The following is a 19,153-nucleotide window of genomic DNA, read 5'->3' as shown; positions in this document are numbered from 1 at the left end:
TATTTATTAAAACCGGTACAATCTGTAATCCACGTTCATATTCACAGTCTGTAAAAAGCTCAGCGGCAGAGCCCTGTGCAGCGCAGAGCTTACAGGAGGAGAGACAGACTCATGCAATTACGTAAAAAACTATGTTTATTTCAAGAAAACACTCAACTCAACAATGATCAAATGAGCACCAAAGTATATCCCTATACATCCGTTACAATATAGATGTCGCTTTGGTTCCAGTTTAAATTTCTCTCCATTTGCGTGCTGATAAAGGCAATAGTTTCATTTGTAGGCGTGAAAGACTTCCACTATGCACGAGTGGCATCGTAATGGCTTTGGTAACAAGGTTAAATATTTATTCAAATATAATAGAAGATATATATATAAAAGACAAAGACAAAATAAACAACTTACGCAGATTGCATACGAACGAACCTTCATGTAACACAAGCATTTAAAATTTACCACAAGTTAAAAATACAATTTTCTTTTAGCTTTTAAATTTACAACTACAGTCAAAATGAAAAATGTTTAATTCCACAAAGCTCTGAATTGAAAACCAGACCTTTACAGATATGCAAATTAACGTTTTTTGGCGGTAACAAAACAGTCACTGAAGGTCACCTGTCGGCCCCCGATGGTGACCGACGCCGTCGGTTCTCGTCCACTGAACACAACCAGAGTCCGTCCCTCGGTCTCGCCTTGCAGGAGGAGCCGCTCTACTGAGCCGGCTCGGCCTTGTTCTTCTTGTTCAGGACTTTGCGGAGGCTCTCGGGCATCAGGTAGGGCCTCTCGACACTGCCGTCGTTCCTCTCGAGATCCTCCACTGGAACAAGAGTCAAGAGACAGTTCAGGACCAAAAAAAGAGGCCAGTAGAACGCCAGAGACTAGAATAAAGATAATAAAGTATTTTCACAACTAGTAAACGTGAAGGACAGAGTTAATTTGGCTTGTTTCCACTTTAATGTGCATTTAGTAAACACATGCATATTTGATGAATAGTTTGAATCAGCAATGAATCCATTCAAAAGATAAATTACTCAGGTTGAGGCTCCTAAACTGTTTATTAAACCAACTCCTTTGTAAAGACGCACTGAATGAAAAAACTACACACATCGTAAAAACTTACAACAAAAGAGACTGCAGAGAAAAATAAATCACCAATATTAATATTTTTTAAACATGAATCCCTGTTTTCATGGTGTGAACAGAAATGAAAGTGCATCGATAGTGCAGAACGTAGCGCTGATTATCTCGTTGTCCTGATTGCATAAACTCTAAAACAATCAGACCTCAAAAGGTGCAAACAGACCTGCGTTACACTGTAAATTAGGCACATGGACGGCTTCAAGTTTCTATCGGCCCTTTTGGCAGTGCGAGAACCATCAAAAGGCTTCAAAGAAATGTCATAAAAGAAGTCAGTTTGCGACAGAAATGTCACAGTAAGCCATTCACATGATTGTTGAAAAAGTACCATGAGCTGACGGGAGACATTTCAAGCACCACGTCATGAAGTGAGGAAACACCTGGCTGTCAAACGGTGTAAACTAAGTCTCATCGCCTCAGGCAACAACTGGCCCCGGGAGACGAGCTTCATGTTCAAATTGACCAGTCGCTAATGGGATCCGTTACTCTGACTGCTTCGTCATTTTGATAGGCAGGATTTTATGTCGGGTATTTAGAGAGGAAGTGTTGAATAAAACAGATTGTTCACCTGTAACGAGGATTAACCGATGTGTTTTGTGAACATAACGCCATCTGGAATAATGACTTGTGTGTACACTCACTGACGTAGCGTCCAGGAAATACAGTGAACCTCTTTTAGGTAAGAACTACAGGTTGTAAGCTAGTTAGCCCAACATGCTAACGATAAACAGCTTAATCCCTCCCATGAACCGTTGCTCCTCAAGTTATTCAAACTTCTGCCGAGCAGGTTACATTTGGTTACGGTAAAAACTACCGGCCCCGATTTTCACGCAACACGGTGGACAGATCGCAGATCTGAACCCTGGTCATATACACGCGTTCTCCGAGTACTCTTTAAGTTCGTCTGTCCCAACACAAAAGTCTAAAGCATCTGGCCTCAGGTCAAGGTCGCTAAGCTGTGATTGGACGATCGCTGGTCGGGGGAGGGTTTTAAGTTTTTAGCAAATGGTCGATTAAGAAAACAAATCCGTCACATCTGGTTTTCTGCATTTTCTTGTGTGGAAACGAGAAGGCAGAAGAAAATATGCACAACTAAGCGGCGGCTAAAGGAAACACTGACTCTCAGCTTCAAGGCATGGCGCTCTGCTTCTCTACCCCAATATAACTGTGAGGAGTGAGTTCAGTGCAAGGAAGGGCAGGACAACCTTCCAGCTCCTCGCGGTCATCGTTTAAGATCTTTAACTCGAAACCGTAAAACAAAAACAGTCCTGCAGGGGTTTTGTTAAGCCCGTAAATCCACACAACTCCTCTTCTCTAAGCCGCCTCCTCCTCCCGAGGCGGCTGGCGCTTCAGCTGGACGTCTCCGTCGTCCTGTTGCCGAGCAGAAGACGCAGACGGATCCTCCGCCGCGCTCTTCCACAGAATCTCGCGGAGCGTTGAGGAAATGTAATAAGGCCTCGCGGCTGAACCGTCATTGCGCTCCAGGTCTTCACCTTGTTGTGTGCGTGTATTTGTACGTATTAATGGTTGGAAAATTAGTATTGCGTTCAAGGGGGGGGGGGGGGAAGAAATAAAAAAGGTGTTAAAGGATAAGAAGGAGGTGAGTGGTGGGATGTGAGGGAAAAGAAGGAGACAAAAAAAAAAAAGAGAAAGACAGTCAAATGGCAAGCAAGCAAAAGGCACCCACAGGCATTTTGAAAGTTAACAGTTCAACACCGAGCAGCTGCACAGTTTCAGGTCCACGCTCTGGACGCCACACACCGTTATTTTGAAGTGTGGCACACCGTAGTCATGCAATTTAAGAATTAGTGACAGCCCAACACCAGAAGCAATGGGAGACTTGAAGGGAAGAGTGTTTTCAGCTGGTAACTAATGAGCTCGTAGCGTCGCACGTATGCGAGGACTTTCTCTAAAAAAGGCAGCAGATGCTGGCTCCTTTCATGTGTGGACGACGTACGACGTACGACGTATGACTCCCCCGCCCCCCTCACCCCCTCACCCTCACCCTCTCGGAGAATATAGAAGCAAGACCGAGTCGGCTGCACTGCTACTTACAGAAACAGAGGAAGAGGGTGTCCACACACATGGCGTACACGCTGAAGAATCCATGGGCAATGAGGTAGGAGCCAACGACCACGGTCTGACGGGGACGACACACACACACACACACACAGACACACACGGGTCAGGACCGAAGGGAAAGAGTTACACTCTAATTGTGTCGTGTTTTTGACGGCACAGCGCGACAGTTGCCACTCACCAGGATGGGCACCCAGTAGTAGTGGAGGTTGGGGGCTGTATTCTCAAAGGCCTTCACTCTGCCGGAGAAGAAGAAGAAGGCAAAGATCCCTGTGGAGGAGAGGACCAGATACACTCAGAGTTAAACCCCACTGACATGCACTGTATTTACTCCAGGCAGGCCTCAAAGGGCTCCATGCTGCACACCGACTGGCTGAGAGTATGCACATTATGTTCAGATCATCTACCTGACACATCAAAAGTCTGTGGAGATCCAGTCGGACACATTGTAATTTGTTTTGTGCTCGTATGCCATTGAAATATGAAAACGCTCCGTATTTCCCCACTTATCGAATGGAAAGAAGCTCATGATGACGACATGTATAATTTATGAGTCGTAGTTCACATTGAAGTCTGCAGAAGCTCCTTCAGCGCGCGTGGTGCAGCTGAAGGAGCTCATCACGGTGACCTGAGGCTCCGTCCGTTCAGTCACCGGCATCAAAACTCAAACCCACACGCTCACATCCATACGCTTTCATATTATAACGTCTGACTGCAGACACAATATACATCAAATAAAAATATAAATTTTAAATTTCTGCTTCTATCAGTATACCTGTTGCTTGTTTATTGATCAAATCAAACATTGGATATATTTTTCTATAACTATTCTTTTTTTAAATTATTCTATGAAGAAAATAAATGAATATACATAGTCTATAAATAAATAAAAATATTTAAAGAGATATATATATATATATATATATATACACACACACACACACACACACACACACACACACACATATTATATTATACATACATACATATTATATAAAAACATACATACACACATTATACATACATACTTTCATTCATTCATTAGCAGTTTTATTTGTTTAATAAACAAGCAACAAGTAGACTGAAAGAAGCATAAAGGCAGAACAGAGCACACTTTAATATCTATTTATTGCAAACAATATTGTGTTTGCAATATTCAGCATTACATCACATGTTCCATATTGACAGCCCTATTTAATGTCATCTAAATACTGTATTTGTCGAATGAAATATTCAAGCAGGAAGAAATAAAACAGACTCACCCACGAGCCCAACAATGAGCAGTTTGCCCAAAAACAAGAGGAAGTCTGTCATTTTGTCCAAGACGGCGACCCTGAGGAGCAAAGAGGAGCTTATGATTTGTAAAAGAGACACTTTTGATTACATGAAATCAAAACTTAAACAAAACATTACACTACTCTCACGCCCTGCGTCCACTCACCTGATCATGTTCCTCATGAGGAGGAGGAAGGCGTCTTTGGCGGAGGTGCAGAAGTTTTTGCCGTACATCGCCACCTGCAGGCCAAACACACTCATTACGCTCAGGTGACAACGGATAACCACCAGTTTCCCTTTTAAATGGCGGGACGAGCGCAGCGACTGAGACCACCCACCATGATGTACGCATTCCTGTTGAGGAACTTGATGCACTTCTCCAGACACCAGAAGCAGCACTTCATGCAGCACAGCAGGAACTTGGTGAACTTATTCTGGGCTCCTGTGAACGAGACGGCGATTGACAGGTGAGTGGCGGTCCGACCGACGCTGGAGACGGGGGTTCGACCCAACGACGCAAGAGAAGCTGGCGAGTGGAGTCGGGTCTGTATTGAAAAACAGGAAGCAGCACCCGACCTTTCAGCTTGTGGTCCAGATACTCCAGAAAAACCCTGATGATCTGAATGATTGAGAGGATGAGGGATCCGAACGCCAGAGTCCCCGTGTGATACCTGAAGCACAAGGCGGGCAAATAGCTCGGTTACACTTCAGATGTCAGGCGTGAGACAAACGCATGCAGACACACACACACACACACACCTGAGAGATCTCCCCAGGGAAGAAAAGATCGGGAAGGCGGGCATGTCGTCCGGCTTGACGGCGGCCCAGTAGTACGAGGCGAAGGCGCCGGCCAGGGTCATCTGTCCCATGGCCGTGACGAAGTTGGCGCACCAGAAGAAGAGGAAGACGTTGTAGAACTGCAGGCTGATCAGGTACTTGTGGTAGGCGGTCTCTCCGCCGTAGAAGGCGAAAAGGCACTCGGACGCGGGGCAACGCGCTTTCTCGGCACTGGTGGAGTAGTTCTGGGGCACAGGTGGAGGTTATGTGGAGAGCGTGTGGGCTGAGAGATTTATCCGTCGCGCGACGGGGAAACTATTCACTCCGCGCGAGAACCGTGTTGGATCGAGCACGAGACGATGTCAGGAGGAGGGGAAGAGTCAGGGCTTGAGAAAAATATTAACACGCTGCCTGCAGGATCCAACATGCATATGAAATGAAGAATCACATAAAAACTTACTGCTGGGTCACAGGTTTTTCTCGAGTGGTCGCATTCTGTCTCATTAAAGATTTTGTAGATGGGTTCATTCGAGGTAGACAAGAAGCTGATGGGCTCCGTCAAGGACAACGAGCAGAACATGCGCTTTTTAAGTTAACCTTCAAGGCTGAATCAAAATGACTTCCCTCACAGTGTGCATATAGGAAGTGGAGGCAGTCATCGTGACGTCACCGATGGGTTTGTGGACTGCGGTTTGAAGCCTTGAGTTTGGCCGTTTGGCCGTCGCAGGTTATTTTATTTTTACATTTTTACAGTAGTGATATGAGAGACCGGAGCCAAGTACAACCAAACGCTGAGCAAGATGTTTTTAGGCGACCAAAAGTGTTACAATTTAGTGTCATGAACGGGAAAAGCACTGCAAGGGTTAAAGTCATAACAAAAGAAAACCCCGGCCAGCTCCCCAGCAACAGGATTGTCCACCTGTTGCTCTACGTTATGGAGCCGCGCGCGACCGCAAGTCAATAAACAGTGACGCCGGCTGCCAATGAGGTGAAAGGATACACAGCAGTGACGGCCCAGAAGGCGATGACGATGGCCAGGAGGAGGAACGTGAACAGAGGGTAGAAGAGGGAACTCATCACATGACCGATGGCTCTGTGAACACAGTCAGACACCATGTGACCCATCCACACAAGTCACCGTCAAAAGGTATTTAGTTTCCACTCCTCCCCTCCTCACCTGCTGGCTTCCTTGATGAGCGCGATGGCGATGAGGAGCCTCTTCCTGAGGAAGATGAGCAGGAGGATGATGATGACCTCCATGATGGCCAGGATGATCACTAAAAAAAAAGGGAGAAGGGTCGCAGAGGGAGAGGAGAGGTCACGGAGGGGGGTCTCTACTTCCTAACGGCAGAATCTGCAGTGGCGTCGCGGCGTCGCGGCGTTGCGGCGTCGCGGCATGTACTGACTGAAGGCCAGCCAGGTCTGTCTGATCTGCAGGTAGACGGTGAAGTCGGTCTGGAAGCCCAGCTCCTGGAGCGTCACGTTGGCGCCCGCCTCCCCCTTCAGGTGGGCGTACTCCATGTAGCAGTGGAAGATACCTGGACAGCGATGACGCACACGGTGTTAGACAAACAGTCAGCAGCTGGACTTTCTAAACACAACTAAACGCAAGCAGAGTGCAACAAAAAAGAAACGAGTGTGATATTAAAAAAAATGCAGTAAATATCAGGAGTGAGGCTGAAAGAATACGGTTGTTTTTTTCCCCGTGAAGTGTTTAGTTAAACTCTGAGTTTGTGAAATGTGAGTTGATGGAAAGCTTCCTTTGTGACTTACTGAGCTTACAGGAGCCGGTTCTCTGACTGAAGGTTACGCTCAAAGCTTTTACGCACTTTTCTTTTCACAGCAATCTTTGAGTTGAGCCCTTGTTCAGATGTGGAGTACGTAACGTGGCTGCTCTGTCTCTCTGTTTAAGTCTGATGGCTTTTTATTGCCATCTACTGCAGGAAATAGAAAGTACACAACCCTTCTAAACGCAGCGATGAGACACTTTGATAGCGAGGAGGAGGAGGAAGAGCTCTCTCTCTCTCTCTCTCTCGACCTCTCCCTCTCTCTCCCTCTCTCTCCCTCCCTCTCCCTCTCTCCCTCTCTCTCTCTCCCTCTCTCTCTCGACCTCTCTCTCTCGACCTCTCTCTCTCGACCTCTCTCTCTCTCTCTCGACCTCTCTCTCTCTCTCTCTCTCGACCTCTCTCTCTCTCGACCTCTCTCTCTCTCTCTCGACCTCTCTCTCTCTCTCGACCTCTCTCTCTCTCGACCTCTCTCTCTCTCGACCTCTCTCTCTCTCTCTCGACCTCTCTCTCTCTCTCTCGACCTCTCTCTCTCTCTCTCGACCTCTCTCTCTCTCTCGACCTCTCTCTCTCTCTCGACCTCTCTCTCTCTCTCGACCTCTCTCTCTCTCCCTACCTCTCTCTCCCCTCCTCCCTCTCTCGACCTCTCTCCCTCCCTCTCTCGACCTCTCTCTCCCCCCCCTCTCTCTCTCTCTCTCTCTCTCCCCCCCTCTCTCTCTCTCTCTCTCCCCCCCTCTCTCTCTCTCTCTCTCCCCCCCTCTCTCTCTCTCCCCCCCTCTCTCTCTCTCTCTCTCTCTCTCCCTACCTCTCTCTCCCCCCCCCTCTCTCTCTCTCTCTCTCCCTACCTCTCTCTCTCTCTCTACCTCCCTCCCTCCCTCCCTCCATCCATCACAACTTTAAAGCACATTGACACGTTTCCCCTCGTTCAGATCATACCCTTACGCTGCAGTATTACCTTGTTCCACACGGGCATGTATCACTACACATCTCGAGCTCTACTGGATTAAAATGGAGACCCTGCTCTTCATTCTTCCATCGCTACCGTGAGTCCTAACGTCAGAGACGCGTTTAACTTCCTGATGTGTCCAAATGTCACACTGCAACCGAGTCTCAGCAGGCTCCGAGTGTGTAGTTTGTTCACACTGGAAAAGTGCAGAAAACTAAAACTGTCAGTATAGATCTTATAAAAACACACCTGATTGTTCAGTGTGCTGTTCACCCACAATGCAATGCACAAAAGAATGCAGCTAAAAAAATAGAAAGCAAGAAGTTACTTAGTTATTTTGAGGAGAGGAAGCATTCTGCCGTCCCTTCAGTTTGCTCATTAACTCCTCGGTAGTCTGATATGTTTTGAATCATTTTCTTTTGTACAGAAGGGTAAAATGTTTAGATTTCTTCGTCGTGGTGAACACGAGGAGTCGCGTGCGTCGGCCCCGTACCGTATCCCAGCACCACGATCAACAGGGCGATCATGATCCAGACCATGATCCCGGCCAGGAAGCGCAGCAGGACGATGAAGAGCAGGCTGGTGAGCATCGCGATGATCAAACCTCTGGAGAGAGTTGATGTGTGAGGAGGGAAGGTGAGCACACACACACACACAGATGTACAAAACGTGGGCGGGTGACTTACATCAGGATCCAGTACCAGGACTGCGTGTAATCCTCGAAGATTTTCATGACCGTCTGGCGAGCCTCAATAACCACGGTGGCGTTCCTGCGGAGAGATGCCCGAGTGTTAAAGCGCCGCGGGGTTCCTCGTCGGGTTTATAAGATTGTTATTGGCAAGACACGTTTCAACACGTGGACACACACACACACACACACACACACACACACACACACACACACACACACACACACACACACACACACACACACACACACACACACACACACACACACACACACACACAGCTGTTCACAAGAGCGATGCACTCACTTGACTCCGTCCACGAGATCCTTGGCGTCCCTCATGTTTCCACTTCCATCGTCAAAGTGCGAGTTGTTTCCCACGGTCACCACGCCTCCCGCCAGGCCCAGAGCGGGGAAACACCTGCGAGTGACTGAAGGAAAGCAGAAATGGGAAATGAGGCTGCTTGATTTGATTGAAATGGTTATGGCAGAACCTCCCAGATATCCAGCAGCAGTCCAGATGTTTGCAGCAGTTTTGCCCTCACTCACATGGTCTGCTGGGGGTCAGCATGGCGGGACAGAGGCCTAAACTGAGGAGTGTGGGTATTCCCTGAAACACAGCAGACACACATGAAGGTGGACCGTCTACGTCAGCGCATGGCGGCGGCGGCGGCGGCGCGTCCGAGGAGGCGTTGAGCTCACCATCGTGTCAGACACGCCCTCCTTGCAGAAGGTCTTGTAGTAGTCAAAGTCCTTCCTGTTGGAGTAGGCCTTCACCAGCGTCATGAACTTGTCGGGGCATTTCTCCACACACATCTACAGTGGTTCAAAGAAAAAAAGGAGGAAGCTGCACTTATTCACAGGCAGGACACGGTTGCGTGGCGAGCGGCTGGGGGCGTTCACTGGAGCGGAGCAGAGGGAGGAGTTCACACCTGCGTGGTGGGACACTGGAACTCCAGCAGCACCATGGGGCTGGCGCACTTCATGATGTTGAAGTAGAACAGCACCGGCTTGTTGCTGTGAAGAGACGCAGAGCGGTCAGAGGACGAGAGCGGCGGGAGAGCCACGTCTGCGCATCCAGCGACTGAACCTCAGCTTCATTTAGGTTTTTCACAAAGCCATGGTACAAATGAGGGGAGGGGGGGGGGGGGGGATCATGGAAAAAGTGTGCGTATGAAGAAAAAACAACACAGCAGCACATTTAATGAAAATGAATCGCTCTATTCTCGAAGTGAAGAGGGGGGGGTCAAAGGAGCCGCTGGAAAAAGGTGGATAAACAGCTTATTTCCAATAAACTCTTCGCAGCAAAAGTTAAATGCAGTCTTTGCTGCTTCCTCTTCCTCGCTGCAGTATTTGCATCCGTGTTTTTATTAAAGAACGGCCGCTGACGAAGCTCTGCATATTCCTGTTGCTGAAGTTAAATGGTTAGTTAAAGGCTTTTATTTTGAAACCATGCCAACTACCACTTGAAGGTGCTCCGTATGGAGGGAGGTCCTTTGGATTTTTAATTTAATTTTAATTTTTAAGTACAGGACAACAATAACGCTGCCATAAATAGTCGGTGAATGAAGCACGGTGTGCCGCGGGTCGTTTTTAAGGTTGAGGGACGTTCGCTGCACTGAAGCTGAAACCTTCCTGCCCATCAAGTAGAATTAAGACGTTGAAAACAACTCACGCAAGCGGCGTGCCAGCCTGCCCGCAGAACTGGCCTATGCTGTCCGTGGGATAGATCACCTTCCTGGGGTCGCCCTGGGACCAGGCTGGGAGCACAGAGGGCAAAGGTCACACACACACACACCTCTATTTGCATTAGAAACACTGTTTTCCTTACCCAGTATTCCCACTGCAATATAAGCCAGTATGGCAATAACGAAGAGGATGCAGCACACGATGTCGGTGCAGCCCCTGTAGAGAGACGACAGAGCAACGTGTGAGGTGTCCACCAGAAACATTTCCCTTTGTGATAACCAGAAGCCTCGTTCCCTCTCACCTGTTCTGGATCGGGCCCTTGAAGTTCGGGTCATACTTCCTCGGCTCGCCTGGGAAAAATGAAATAAAAAAGGGCGTGTTGGCTTTGTGAATTGTGAAGGCACCGCTTGGGGACATCTCACAGGGTGCGTTCAAAATAGAGCTGCATCTTGCACTCAGGGCTTTAAACCAAAGTAAAGGGGCGGTATAAGGTTAAGATCCCTGCATCCCTCCCCCCTCTTCCTCCTCTAGTCTTCCTCTCATTCTTCTGTCAGATGACTTTCCCCTCCAGGCAGACACGCCTGGCAACACAACAAATTCCTCCCTGGTGACTAAGCGGGGCAAACCCAAGAGAAAGAGGGAGCCCACACGACCACGAGAGGGGGACCAAATTATTTATTGTGCACACTTTTTAAAACGTTAAGCAACTCCATCCAACGAACAAAGCAAAGCGCGTGGATTTGATGGACCCATGCGCATTCATTCAAGTTGAAACATTGATATCAATATGTACACCTAATCAGACTTATATTCAGACTTCTCATCTTACTGTCGCTGTTTAATCTCACACACAAACTCAGCATGTCTCCTGATAGCAGTGAGACTGAATCTGTGTGTTTCTGTCTGAAAGAACGAGCAGTTCCTTTGTTATCACATGACCCTTTCTTACAAACCGCTCTATGGGACGAGGGGAAAGGTTCCCGGTTAGGCCGAAGACGTCATGAGGGTTTCTGTTCGTGGGTCATGATGAGTATTTAAGAGGTGGTTCTTTGAGAGATCTTGGATGTGCAATTTGTCACCTTGTACCTCTGACTCTGCTCCTTCCTTGCAACGAATAAATGTTCCTGTTTACTTATTTTACTCCGAGGGGGTCGAGTGAATTTTTCTAACAAAAGCACTTTACTGTTGTGTCATTTGTCGTGTCAACTGATGCTCTGAGAGCTGTTGCAGGAGCCGGCCTCGACGGGAGTTTGCTGCTGCAGGTTACCTGAGGGCAGCGCGTCAGGAGGACAGAGGAGCGTCTCCTCAGGCAGCAGATTCATCAGCGAACATTAGCGTCACTTAGCAGGTCAGCGCTCTCCAGGGGCCGAAATAAGAAATCCATGCACCACATTAGCGATGGAGTGCAGGCGGAAAATATATACAGAAATATAAAAAAAGGGGCGGGCTGCAGCCACTGCTCCAACACAAAAGGTTATTGGGTTTATAACCAAAACAAATCCATATTTTAACTGCCTTTTTAGAGCTTTACACCCTCTTAAAGCACCGACATCGGCCGCAGCCGAGCACCGTCTGCAAGAACATGTGAAACAAGGATCCAGACACCTTGAAGCTAACACGTGGAGAACCATATTCTCCGTGGCGTCTCTGCGTGTTAATTATGCATGTCGTCCGGGAGGCTAACGCTGCATCAGGCGTTTACCAGCCCAGCTCTCACAGGAGTCACAGCTTCCTGTTAGAAAGCGCATGGGTGCTGCATTTCATGGCGCCATGTGGCTGTCGTCACTCCCAGGTGCATTGTTTCTGTGGATTAACGGAGGTCAGAGACAAGGGAGAGGTGGGCCTGGTTAAGTTTGATGTGAAGCCGCAGAAACCAGCGTGAGGCTTAATGAATCATGGATTGGTAGGAAGTTAAAGCCTGCTCCCTGTAATGATTATCCAAACAAACACACCACACACGGCGCAGTCATGTGTGTGCAAATGGAAATAAAACACACTGATAAAAGATATCCCAGCTCTCGCCCACACACACGCGCTGCCAGCAGGAGCAGCCTCTCTGCACTACACTCACACACCCATCGCTTCCCCACAGTGTTGACATGCTGATACCGACACTGTGGTTTCTCTCGACACAACGTAGACACTTTTGGTTTCAAATGGGTGGGCAGGGCAAAGGGCTAATGATTAACCAATTAACCTCGCGTCCTTTGACTTCTCAGGGATTGATACAGAATGAAAAAAAAACAAAACAGAAGAAGCTGAGAGTCGATAGAAAACTAAAAGCAAAAAGAGCAGTTTACCATTTTTTCCATAGAATTCTCCGTCCTCGGGCATGTTGGAAGTGCTCTGTGGTGGAAATGATGGAAATGTACACAGAGCCCTTTCACTTTGTCTGCTTCACTTCTTCCTCACGCTCTCTGCCGGGACGAATGAGCCAGATCGGGGGAGAAAACCCGGGTATTGTGGCGGTGGAAACCAGTCCAACCTGTCTCAGTGTATCGCTGTGAGAGCGGGCAGCCAGCCAGCGCTCCTCCTCACCGCTGACTTCCCCTGGTGTTTATCCTGAAACAACTACCTCCTTCCAATCCGGGCCCCACCTGTGCGTCTCACTTTGTCTCCTCCCACTTCCAAACGAAAGACGTTCTGTCTTTCCGTCGGCCTTTTCACTTTTGTTTTCTGCCCCGAAAGACAACCAAACAGGCAAATCGGTTGATCAACAGGAAGTGTGTGAGAGAGAGAGATAGAGCGAGAGAGAGAGAGAGAGAGAGAGAGCGAGAGAGAGAGAGGAGCTGTGGGTGTGAATGTGGAGGTGGAGACTAAAGTAAAGTACTGAGATGTTATCAGAAACATGTGTTTTTGGAGAAACTCGCTGCCCCTAGTGGTGCTTTGTGTAGCTGCAGAGGAGGAGGTCCTATTACATTCAGGGTGTTTAATGTATTTTATTGTAGTTTTTTTTTTTTACAGATATATTGATATTACTAGGCGGGAAAGAAAATCCAATACTTTTTTATATTAAATAAATGCCGTTAAATTGCCATGTGGAGCAGCTGAAATACGATCAATTCAAATCTCTTCCCCTTAAAAAGGGGTTTCTCCCATCTCGTGGGGACACGAGATAAAACACAAAGCTATTTTAATTTGTTTTCTTCTTTCGTGCACTCCACACGTTGGGCCCCTCTCTGTTCTCTACACAACAGCCAAAGCCAATCAGAGTGTGTTAGATTAATTCATAAATCTCACAAAGAGTCCACAGAGAGACTAAATCAGAGACTTTAACTTCAGCTGGAATGACTGAAGGTTTCCATCCACTGTGTTCTTGTTTCATGGCCAATGTTACTGCGCATGGGGATTCCCATCAGCCTTTGCTGCAATGTAGTTTACATAACCCAAACATTTTCTTTCAACAAGTCATACTGACTCAGAGGCCGGTAGTTTTGGGGAAATTTAATTTCTTGGAAGACTTTCTTCCATCTGTTGTCCTTTGACTGTTCAACTGTGCGGTAAGTGATGGTTTAAAGGTTTAAAGTCAACCTGCAATTAATCCTGAACCTTTTGCTTGGGCTGGCTGACAGCAGTAAGTGACAGATGGTAAAGTAAAACCAACGATTCTGTTTTCTAATGAGGCTTAAATTAATTATTGGTCATCTTTCTTTCTTTTGGTGGCAGTGACCAATTGTTATTATCTATTAAAAGCCAAACAACCTTTGAGCATTTCCTAAAGTCATTAAAGAAAATACAAATTCAATTTGCTACATGTGTAAGAGCTTTGATTTCATTATGAAATGCCACACTGTTTCATAGAGTCTTTTTCTAGAGATAAGCAATCTGTCTTCATATCGCTTTTGTTTTGAGCACAGTATCATGCATCTCGTCACCAGAGAGCTCCGTTTTCACTGAAACAAAATCAAAAGTAAAACTAGAAAACCAAAAGTGTGTTTCCTCCTCACACACTGGATGTATTTTGTTCATTGTGTTTTGTGTCCTCAACGTTCAAGAGCTTCCCCGGTTTCATTTTGTTCTGACCTCTAACCTTCCCGAGGTGAAGAGACATCCGAGGGACCCCGCTGTGACAGCAGGGTCTCTTCCAATGAAGCGCGACCTCAGGGAGGTGGAGGAGGTTTGCGTGGCCCAGTGACCCGGCAGCTGTGGGGCGCGATAGCCGCTAGCAGGGTCCACCAAGGAGACAGTGGTCCCAGGGGAAGGGGCCAAACCAAGAGACATTCACTGTCCCCTGTATGGATCGGGCAGAAAAGAGTTACAGTTGTAATCCGTAAAAATCCCCGCTGCGAGGCTGATGAAGGATTATTTTATCTTATCTTAGCACTTCCTGTCGGATAAAGGGAAACCGGGGCTCTCTTCTGGAGCCAGACCTGGAAGGGTGGCCGGGCCTTGACGTGAGTCGCTGTCCGTTGTTTTATGAAGACGACATATTGTTCACTGTAAGCGATGCAGCTCATCAAATCATGCCCCCCCCCCCCCTCTTCCTCCCGCCTGCGCTTTTGGAAGCACAATACAACCCCACCCTGCCCCTAAATGCTTAAACTTAGTTATATTTTTTTATCCACCGCCAAAGAATCATATGCGAGCAGAAAGTCTCATTTTATTGAAATAATAGGAACAATACCTATTTATTTAACGGCAGACATCGTGACTCGTCCCAGCAGGAGAAGCACAGGTGGAGCTCGTAGACTTAACGATGCCTCCGTCCCAGCAATTAACGATGTGATTTGCTCCACCTGTGTTTGATCAGGTCAGCGCGCTCCGAAGTGAGGTCCGATCGTCATAAAGCAGCAAGGATGTGAAGCGTTTCGACGTGGAAGGGGCCAAAGCAACCAACTGTGGTGTGAAGTAGCACATACTTTCTTCCTTTTTTATGTCCGTGAGGACGAAAATAAGCGGAAGTGATCGTCACATCAATCGCAGAAGGAAGCAAGAAAGTGATTCAATTTAGTTGTTCGAGGGCTATATCTAAAAGGAGTGCGATGTGATAACCAGACAGCACAGTAGGCAGACTTTAATACCTCCTCAAGGTTACTGCAGCCCTCCATGCCCATCTCCCACATCCCTTTCATTACAGAGAGGAGAGGTTGTGGAATGTGTTGGAAAGAAAGCAACACCACAATCTCTCTGTCTCTTGCACACACACATCTTCAGTGCTACACACAGTACAATGTTGTTTCATTTGACACATCTGTCTCAAAAATGTCTGTTTCGAAACAAGTCATGAAAGGTGGACATGTCCTCCAAACCGCTGGAATGTGTCACCTCTGTTCCTGTTTCTACTCTCCAGCAATTTATTTCACTCACACACAGATGACTCGCATACAGAAAGCGAAACCCAGGTCCAGTTCAATACATGTAGACTACATGAGCGCGAGGCGAACAGGAAGTCACTGTCAAGACCCCACGTATGGTCTGAGCCTGACGACAGGAGAAGACCCTTCAGGAGACATAACAGCTGGAATTCTCCACCACAAAAGAGTTTAAAGTGTTGCTTTCTTTCATGTTAATAAAGATAAATATTTCTCATCAATGAGGAGGGTCCAGAGAGATCAGGGAACAGAGCTACAGGACTGGTGGAAACTAACTAGCGAGAGAGGACAGCTCACTGGGGGTGGTCCCGCTTTGAAAATCCCAGACCTCAACAACCAGCCTCACAAGGCCCAGGACGGGGCCGTTTTGTATTTCTGGACTGAGTCCCATGACCCCGTTTGGGTATTTAGGGAATGATGAAGCGCGTTTAAGTGGAAACCGGGCGACTGCAATGACGGGCTGTTTGTTCGTAGAGAGGAGGAAAAGATCCAACACTCAAGAACTGAAATTAAAACAGAACCGGGACTAAATCTGTACATGTAGTCCACGCGAGCTTCGACGAACCGCAAGGACATTAAAGAGAGACCAGAGTAGCTCAGCATCGGGTTTCACAAACCACTCTCCTAAATATGGCTTATAATTACTAATTTGCACCAGGGCATGGCTGCCTGGCTGCCTGGAGTCCTGTCATTGAGGTTTCTTGTTTAATCTTGGCCTGAAAATGGCTCCAGCATGTGCAGCTGGTGGATCCTGCAGAAAAGCTTCTGGAGGTTTAGATTATTGTCTTCGCGTCCTTTTTTTAGCCAGTCGCCCCTCTACACCAATAAATATTAATGTGCGTTGCACTAAGGGGTTTTCTCCAGGCTGTCCTCTCAGCCCTCGAGGCTTTTCTTAAGTGAGCCGGCAAGCCGAGTCGCAAACCATCTTCTCCTCCAGGTCGAAATACGATCGTGATTGTTTTTCCTCCGCCCGCATCCTTGACAAACTCAAGTGTTCGAGTATGTGTTCTGCCTCACGGGGAGGGGTTGGTAATGTGAGTCGGTTTGGGCGGAGTGGAGGAGGATGCGTGGGCAGAGAAGGGGAGGAAAAAGGCCACATCGTAGCAGACAGACGAAGGGCCTCTGGTTGTTTCCGTTACTTTTTTTGGATGGTTATAACATCCTGCAAGAGCTAGACACGCTCAACATGCAGAATATGCACCAATTGCCCAAACTCTGTTTTCTGAAATCATTTACCTACAGAAAAACACATTGTAATTTACCCAAAACTTACGCTTTATGGCCTTTGCTTGTGAGAAACCGAGCTGTATGTTACGCTGTGTAACAACAATTATGAGAGGTATTTGGGTAAGCAGGACAGGCCGAACTAAAGGGAGACTGTTTCAAACACATTTAAAACTAGATATTATGCAGTCTAGTGTAAAACTGAGCATGACATTGCTGATTTATGACGTCAACCACGGGCATCCTCTCACGCGCTCTATACATGGAGCTCCATACCAGTCTGAGGAATGTGGCAGCAACTGGTTGTGCTGCCACACAATGCACGAGGCACTCTGGAGCCATGGCTCTCTGACTGTGACCGAAATATTCGTTTTGAAATGCATGGCGGGCAAAAGGAAACCACATAACTGTACGTATGCACGTGTATTGGACGTGCAGACAATAAGCCACAGTTTTCAGTGACGTACAAGTTCATATTTAGGTGTGTATAAGTTCAAAAGGGAAAAGCGGTCCCCGCATAACGTGAGTCACCAGCTAACTACACGTACGTTACATTGTAAATATTTCAAGTATTTTAGCAGCAAATAGAAATGAAAGCCGCTGGTGTTGTTTACAGTCGTGACGTTACTTAGCTGACGTCCAGATCGCTGTCCCCTGGACTAAGTGGAGCAAAGCGAAACAGAACTTTAAATAATTACCATATTTTTGTTTCTCCTCCAGTTCCATGATAGCGGAGTGTTTCTTCCTGCTCCAAAGGTGTCGTCGGTATTGTTTTTGTTGTTTTGAGGGGGCGGAGACTAACTACAGCATATTTCCAGTCTTAACGGTCTTGACACTTTGACCACTCCGGGAGAAAATCCGCTCCAAAATCTTCCCCTGCTTGTTAATGTTTAGAGGGAGATTTCTCAGACGGGGAGTGCTGGCCAATGAAAACGCGGGATTCCGTGATTGACGAGGGTTTCAGCCAATCGCTGAGCCGAGGCGGGAGTTTACGTTCCTGGACTGGTTTAATTATTCGCACAGTTAACTAAAACAGGCGTAGCGGTCCAATGGGCTGTAAAACCATCTAACTAGCGCCTTATTTACTTAAAAAAATATATATTTTATAAATATATATAACTAGGTCTATATCACTTGTGCTTGTCAATCAGCACTCATTCACAGCAAAAATAAATCTACATCAGCCGAGAGTGCAGCCAATCATTTAGTGGAGCGGAACTTTTATTGGCCTGATGAAAATCAAGACCACATTAATTATAAAAGCAATCTATTCATTCATTATTCAACTTACATGCCTAACTTGGCCTGGGATGACTCTGCACTCTGTGAGTCTGGGCAGCTGCTCGTCGGCTGCAGAAGAGGGAGAAAAAACACCAAATAGTCAAATTAGAAATACTACAAAGTAAAAAAAGAAATACTACGTCCTGTCACACCGTGGTGAGGGTGGTCTTGTCTTGGGTTATTGTCTCGTCATTTCCTGTTTTATTTTGAAGACCTAACTCTCCTCCCGTCTCAGGTCACTTGCTCTTCCTCTTGTGTCACCTGCCCGTCATCCCTGATTCCTGATTGTGTCCACCTGTTCCCCATGGCCCTCATGTGCTTATAGTCTGCGTCTCCCCTTTGTCCTGAGCCAAAGTGTTCGTCCTTGTCCGCACACCTAAGCATTTATCGATAGTCAAGTTTGCCAAGAGCCTTTTGCCACGCAAGTTGTTTTCTGGTTCCTCCTTCGAGAGTGTTTTTTTTTCGTTTGTTAAAGTTTTTCTAGTTTAGCTTCGATTTGTGTTTTGTAATCTGTTTTCTTCCTCCCCTTTTGGAGCGATTTTGTGTTTTAATTAGTACTGGGTAGTTGTGGAGCCTCCTGTTTAGGTGAGCCTTTTTCTTTTGTCCCGTTCAGTAGTTTGGGGTTTTCCCCTCGTTTTTGATTTTTACTCTAGCTTTTGTTATCCTCCTTCGGGAGCGATTTATGTTTTAGGATCTTCCCTGTTTTTTGTCTCTCCTTTACTGCAGAATTCCTTTATTAGGCGTTGTATCGTCCGCGAGCTGTTCTTGCCAGGACTTTGTATTTAAGTGAGATTTTCATAGCCCAATGGTTTATCACTCAAAGAGGTTCTGAAACCAATAAACTGTGCTTGTACATAACATCCTCTGAGTCCTCAATCTAGTCAAAGCCTGACACGTCCCTAGTAAAAAAAAAAAAAAATCCAAACGTTACTTCAGTGATAATACAAAGAGGTATTAAGTG

General features: G+C 46.9%; 1 protein-coding gene across 4 annotated transcripts; it reads right to left on the bottom strand.

Moving 5' to 3' along the window:
* On the bottom strand, positions 1–17,795 carry LOC137786711 (choline transporter-like protein 2). Of its 4 annotated transcripts, none has more exons than XM_068578772.1 (22): positions 17,610–17,795; positions 10,677–10,725; positions 10,518–10,591; positions 10,362–10,446; positions 9,619–9,703; positions 9,389–9,502; positions 9,236–9,296; positions 8,994–9,117; positions 8,685–8,768; positions 8,492–8,604; positions 6,675–6,806; positions 6,446–6,545; positions 6,269–6,361; positions 5,729–5,813; positions 5,251–5,513; positions 5,068–5,162; positions 4,830–4,933; positions 4,658–4,731; positions 4,479–4,549; positions 3,398–3,486; positions 3,193–3,277; positions 1–817 (listed from the first exon to the last, which is right to left on the bottom strand). In XM_068578772.1, exons 1-22 carry the CDS (start codon positions 17,635–17,637, stop codon positions 711–713), a joined length of 2,115 nt encoding a protein of 704 aa, XP_068434873.1. In that variant the 5' UTR covers positions 17,638–17,795; the 3' UTR covers positions 1–710. The 4 variants fall into 4 exon arrangements, with proteins under 4 accessions (XP_068434873.1, XP_068434872.1, XP_068434871.1 ...); XM_068578771.1 differs by lacking the exon at positions 17,610–17,795 and adding an exon at positions 12,676–13,063; XM_068578770.1 differs by lacking the exon at positions 1–817 and adding an exon at positions 2,006–2,630.
* Positions 17,796–19,153: the final 1,358 nt, after the last annotated feature.

This window comes from Clinocottus analis, unplaced genomic scaffold (genome assembly GCF_023055335.1).
Source record: "Clinocottus analis isolate CAN_PGR_092001 unplaced genomic scaffold, fCliAna1.0.p SCAF_16, whole genome shotgun sequence".
Classification (NCBI taxonomy): Eukaryota; Metazoa; Chordata; class Actinopteri; order Perciformes; family Cottidae; genus Clinocottus; species Clinocottus analis.
The sequence above is the reverse complement of the archived record's forward strand: the minus strand, read 5'-3'. Positions and strand labels throughout refer to the sequence as shown.

Excerpts from the sequence above, each read along its gene's own strand:
- LOC137786711 (XM_068578769.1), bottom strand. The coding sequence starts at position 12,709 with ATGCCCGAGGACGGAGAATTCTATGGAAAAAATG. Across the intron at positions 9,704-10,361 it reads CAGGCTGGCACGCCGCTTGC|CAACAAGCCGGTGCTGTTCT; the intron begins GTGAGTTGTTTT and ends GTCTCTTCACAG. Across the intron at positions 6,807-8,491 it reads GATCGTGGTGCTGGGATACG|GTATCTTCCACTGCTACATG; the intron begins GTACGGGGCCGA and ends ATCGCTGTCCAG.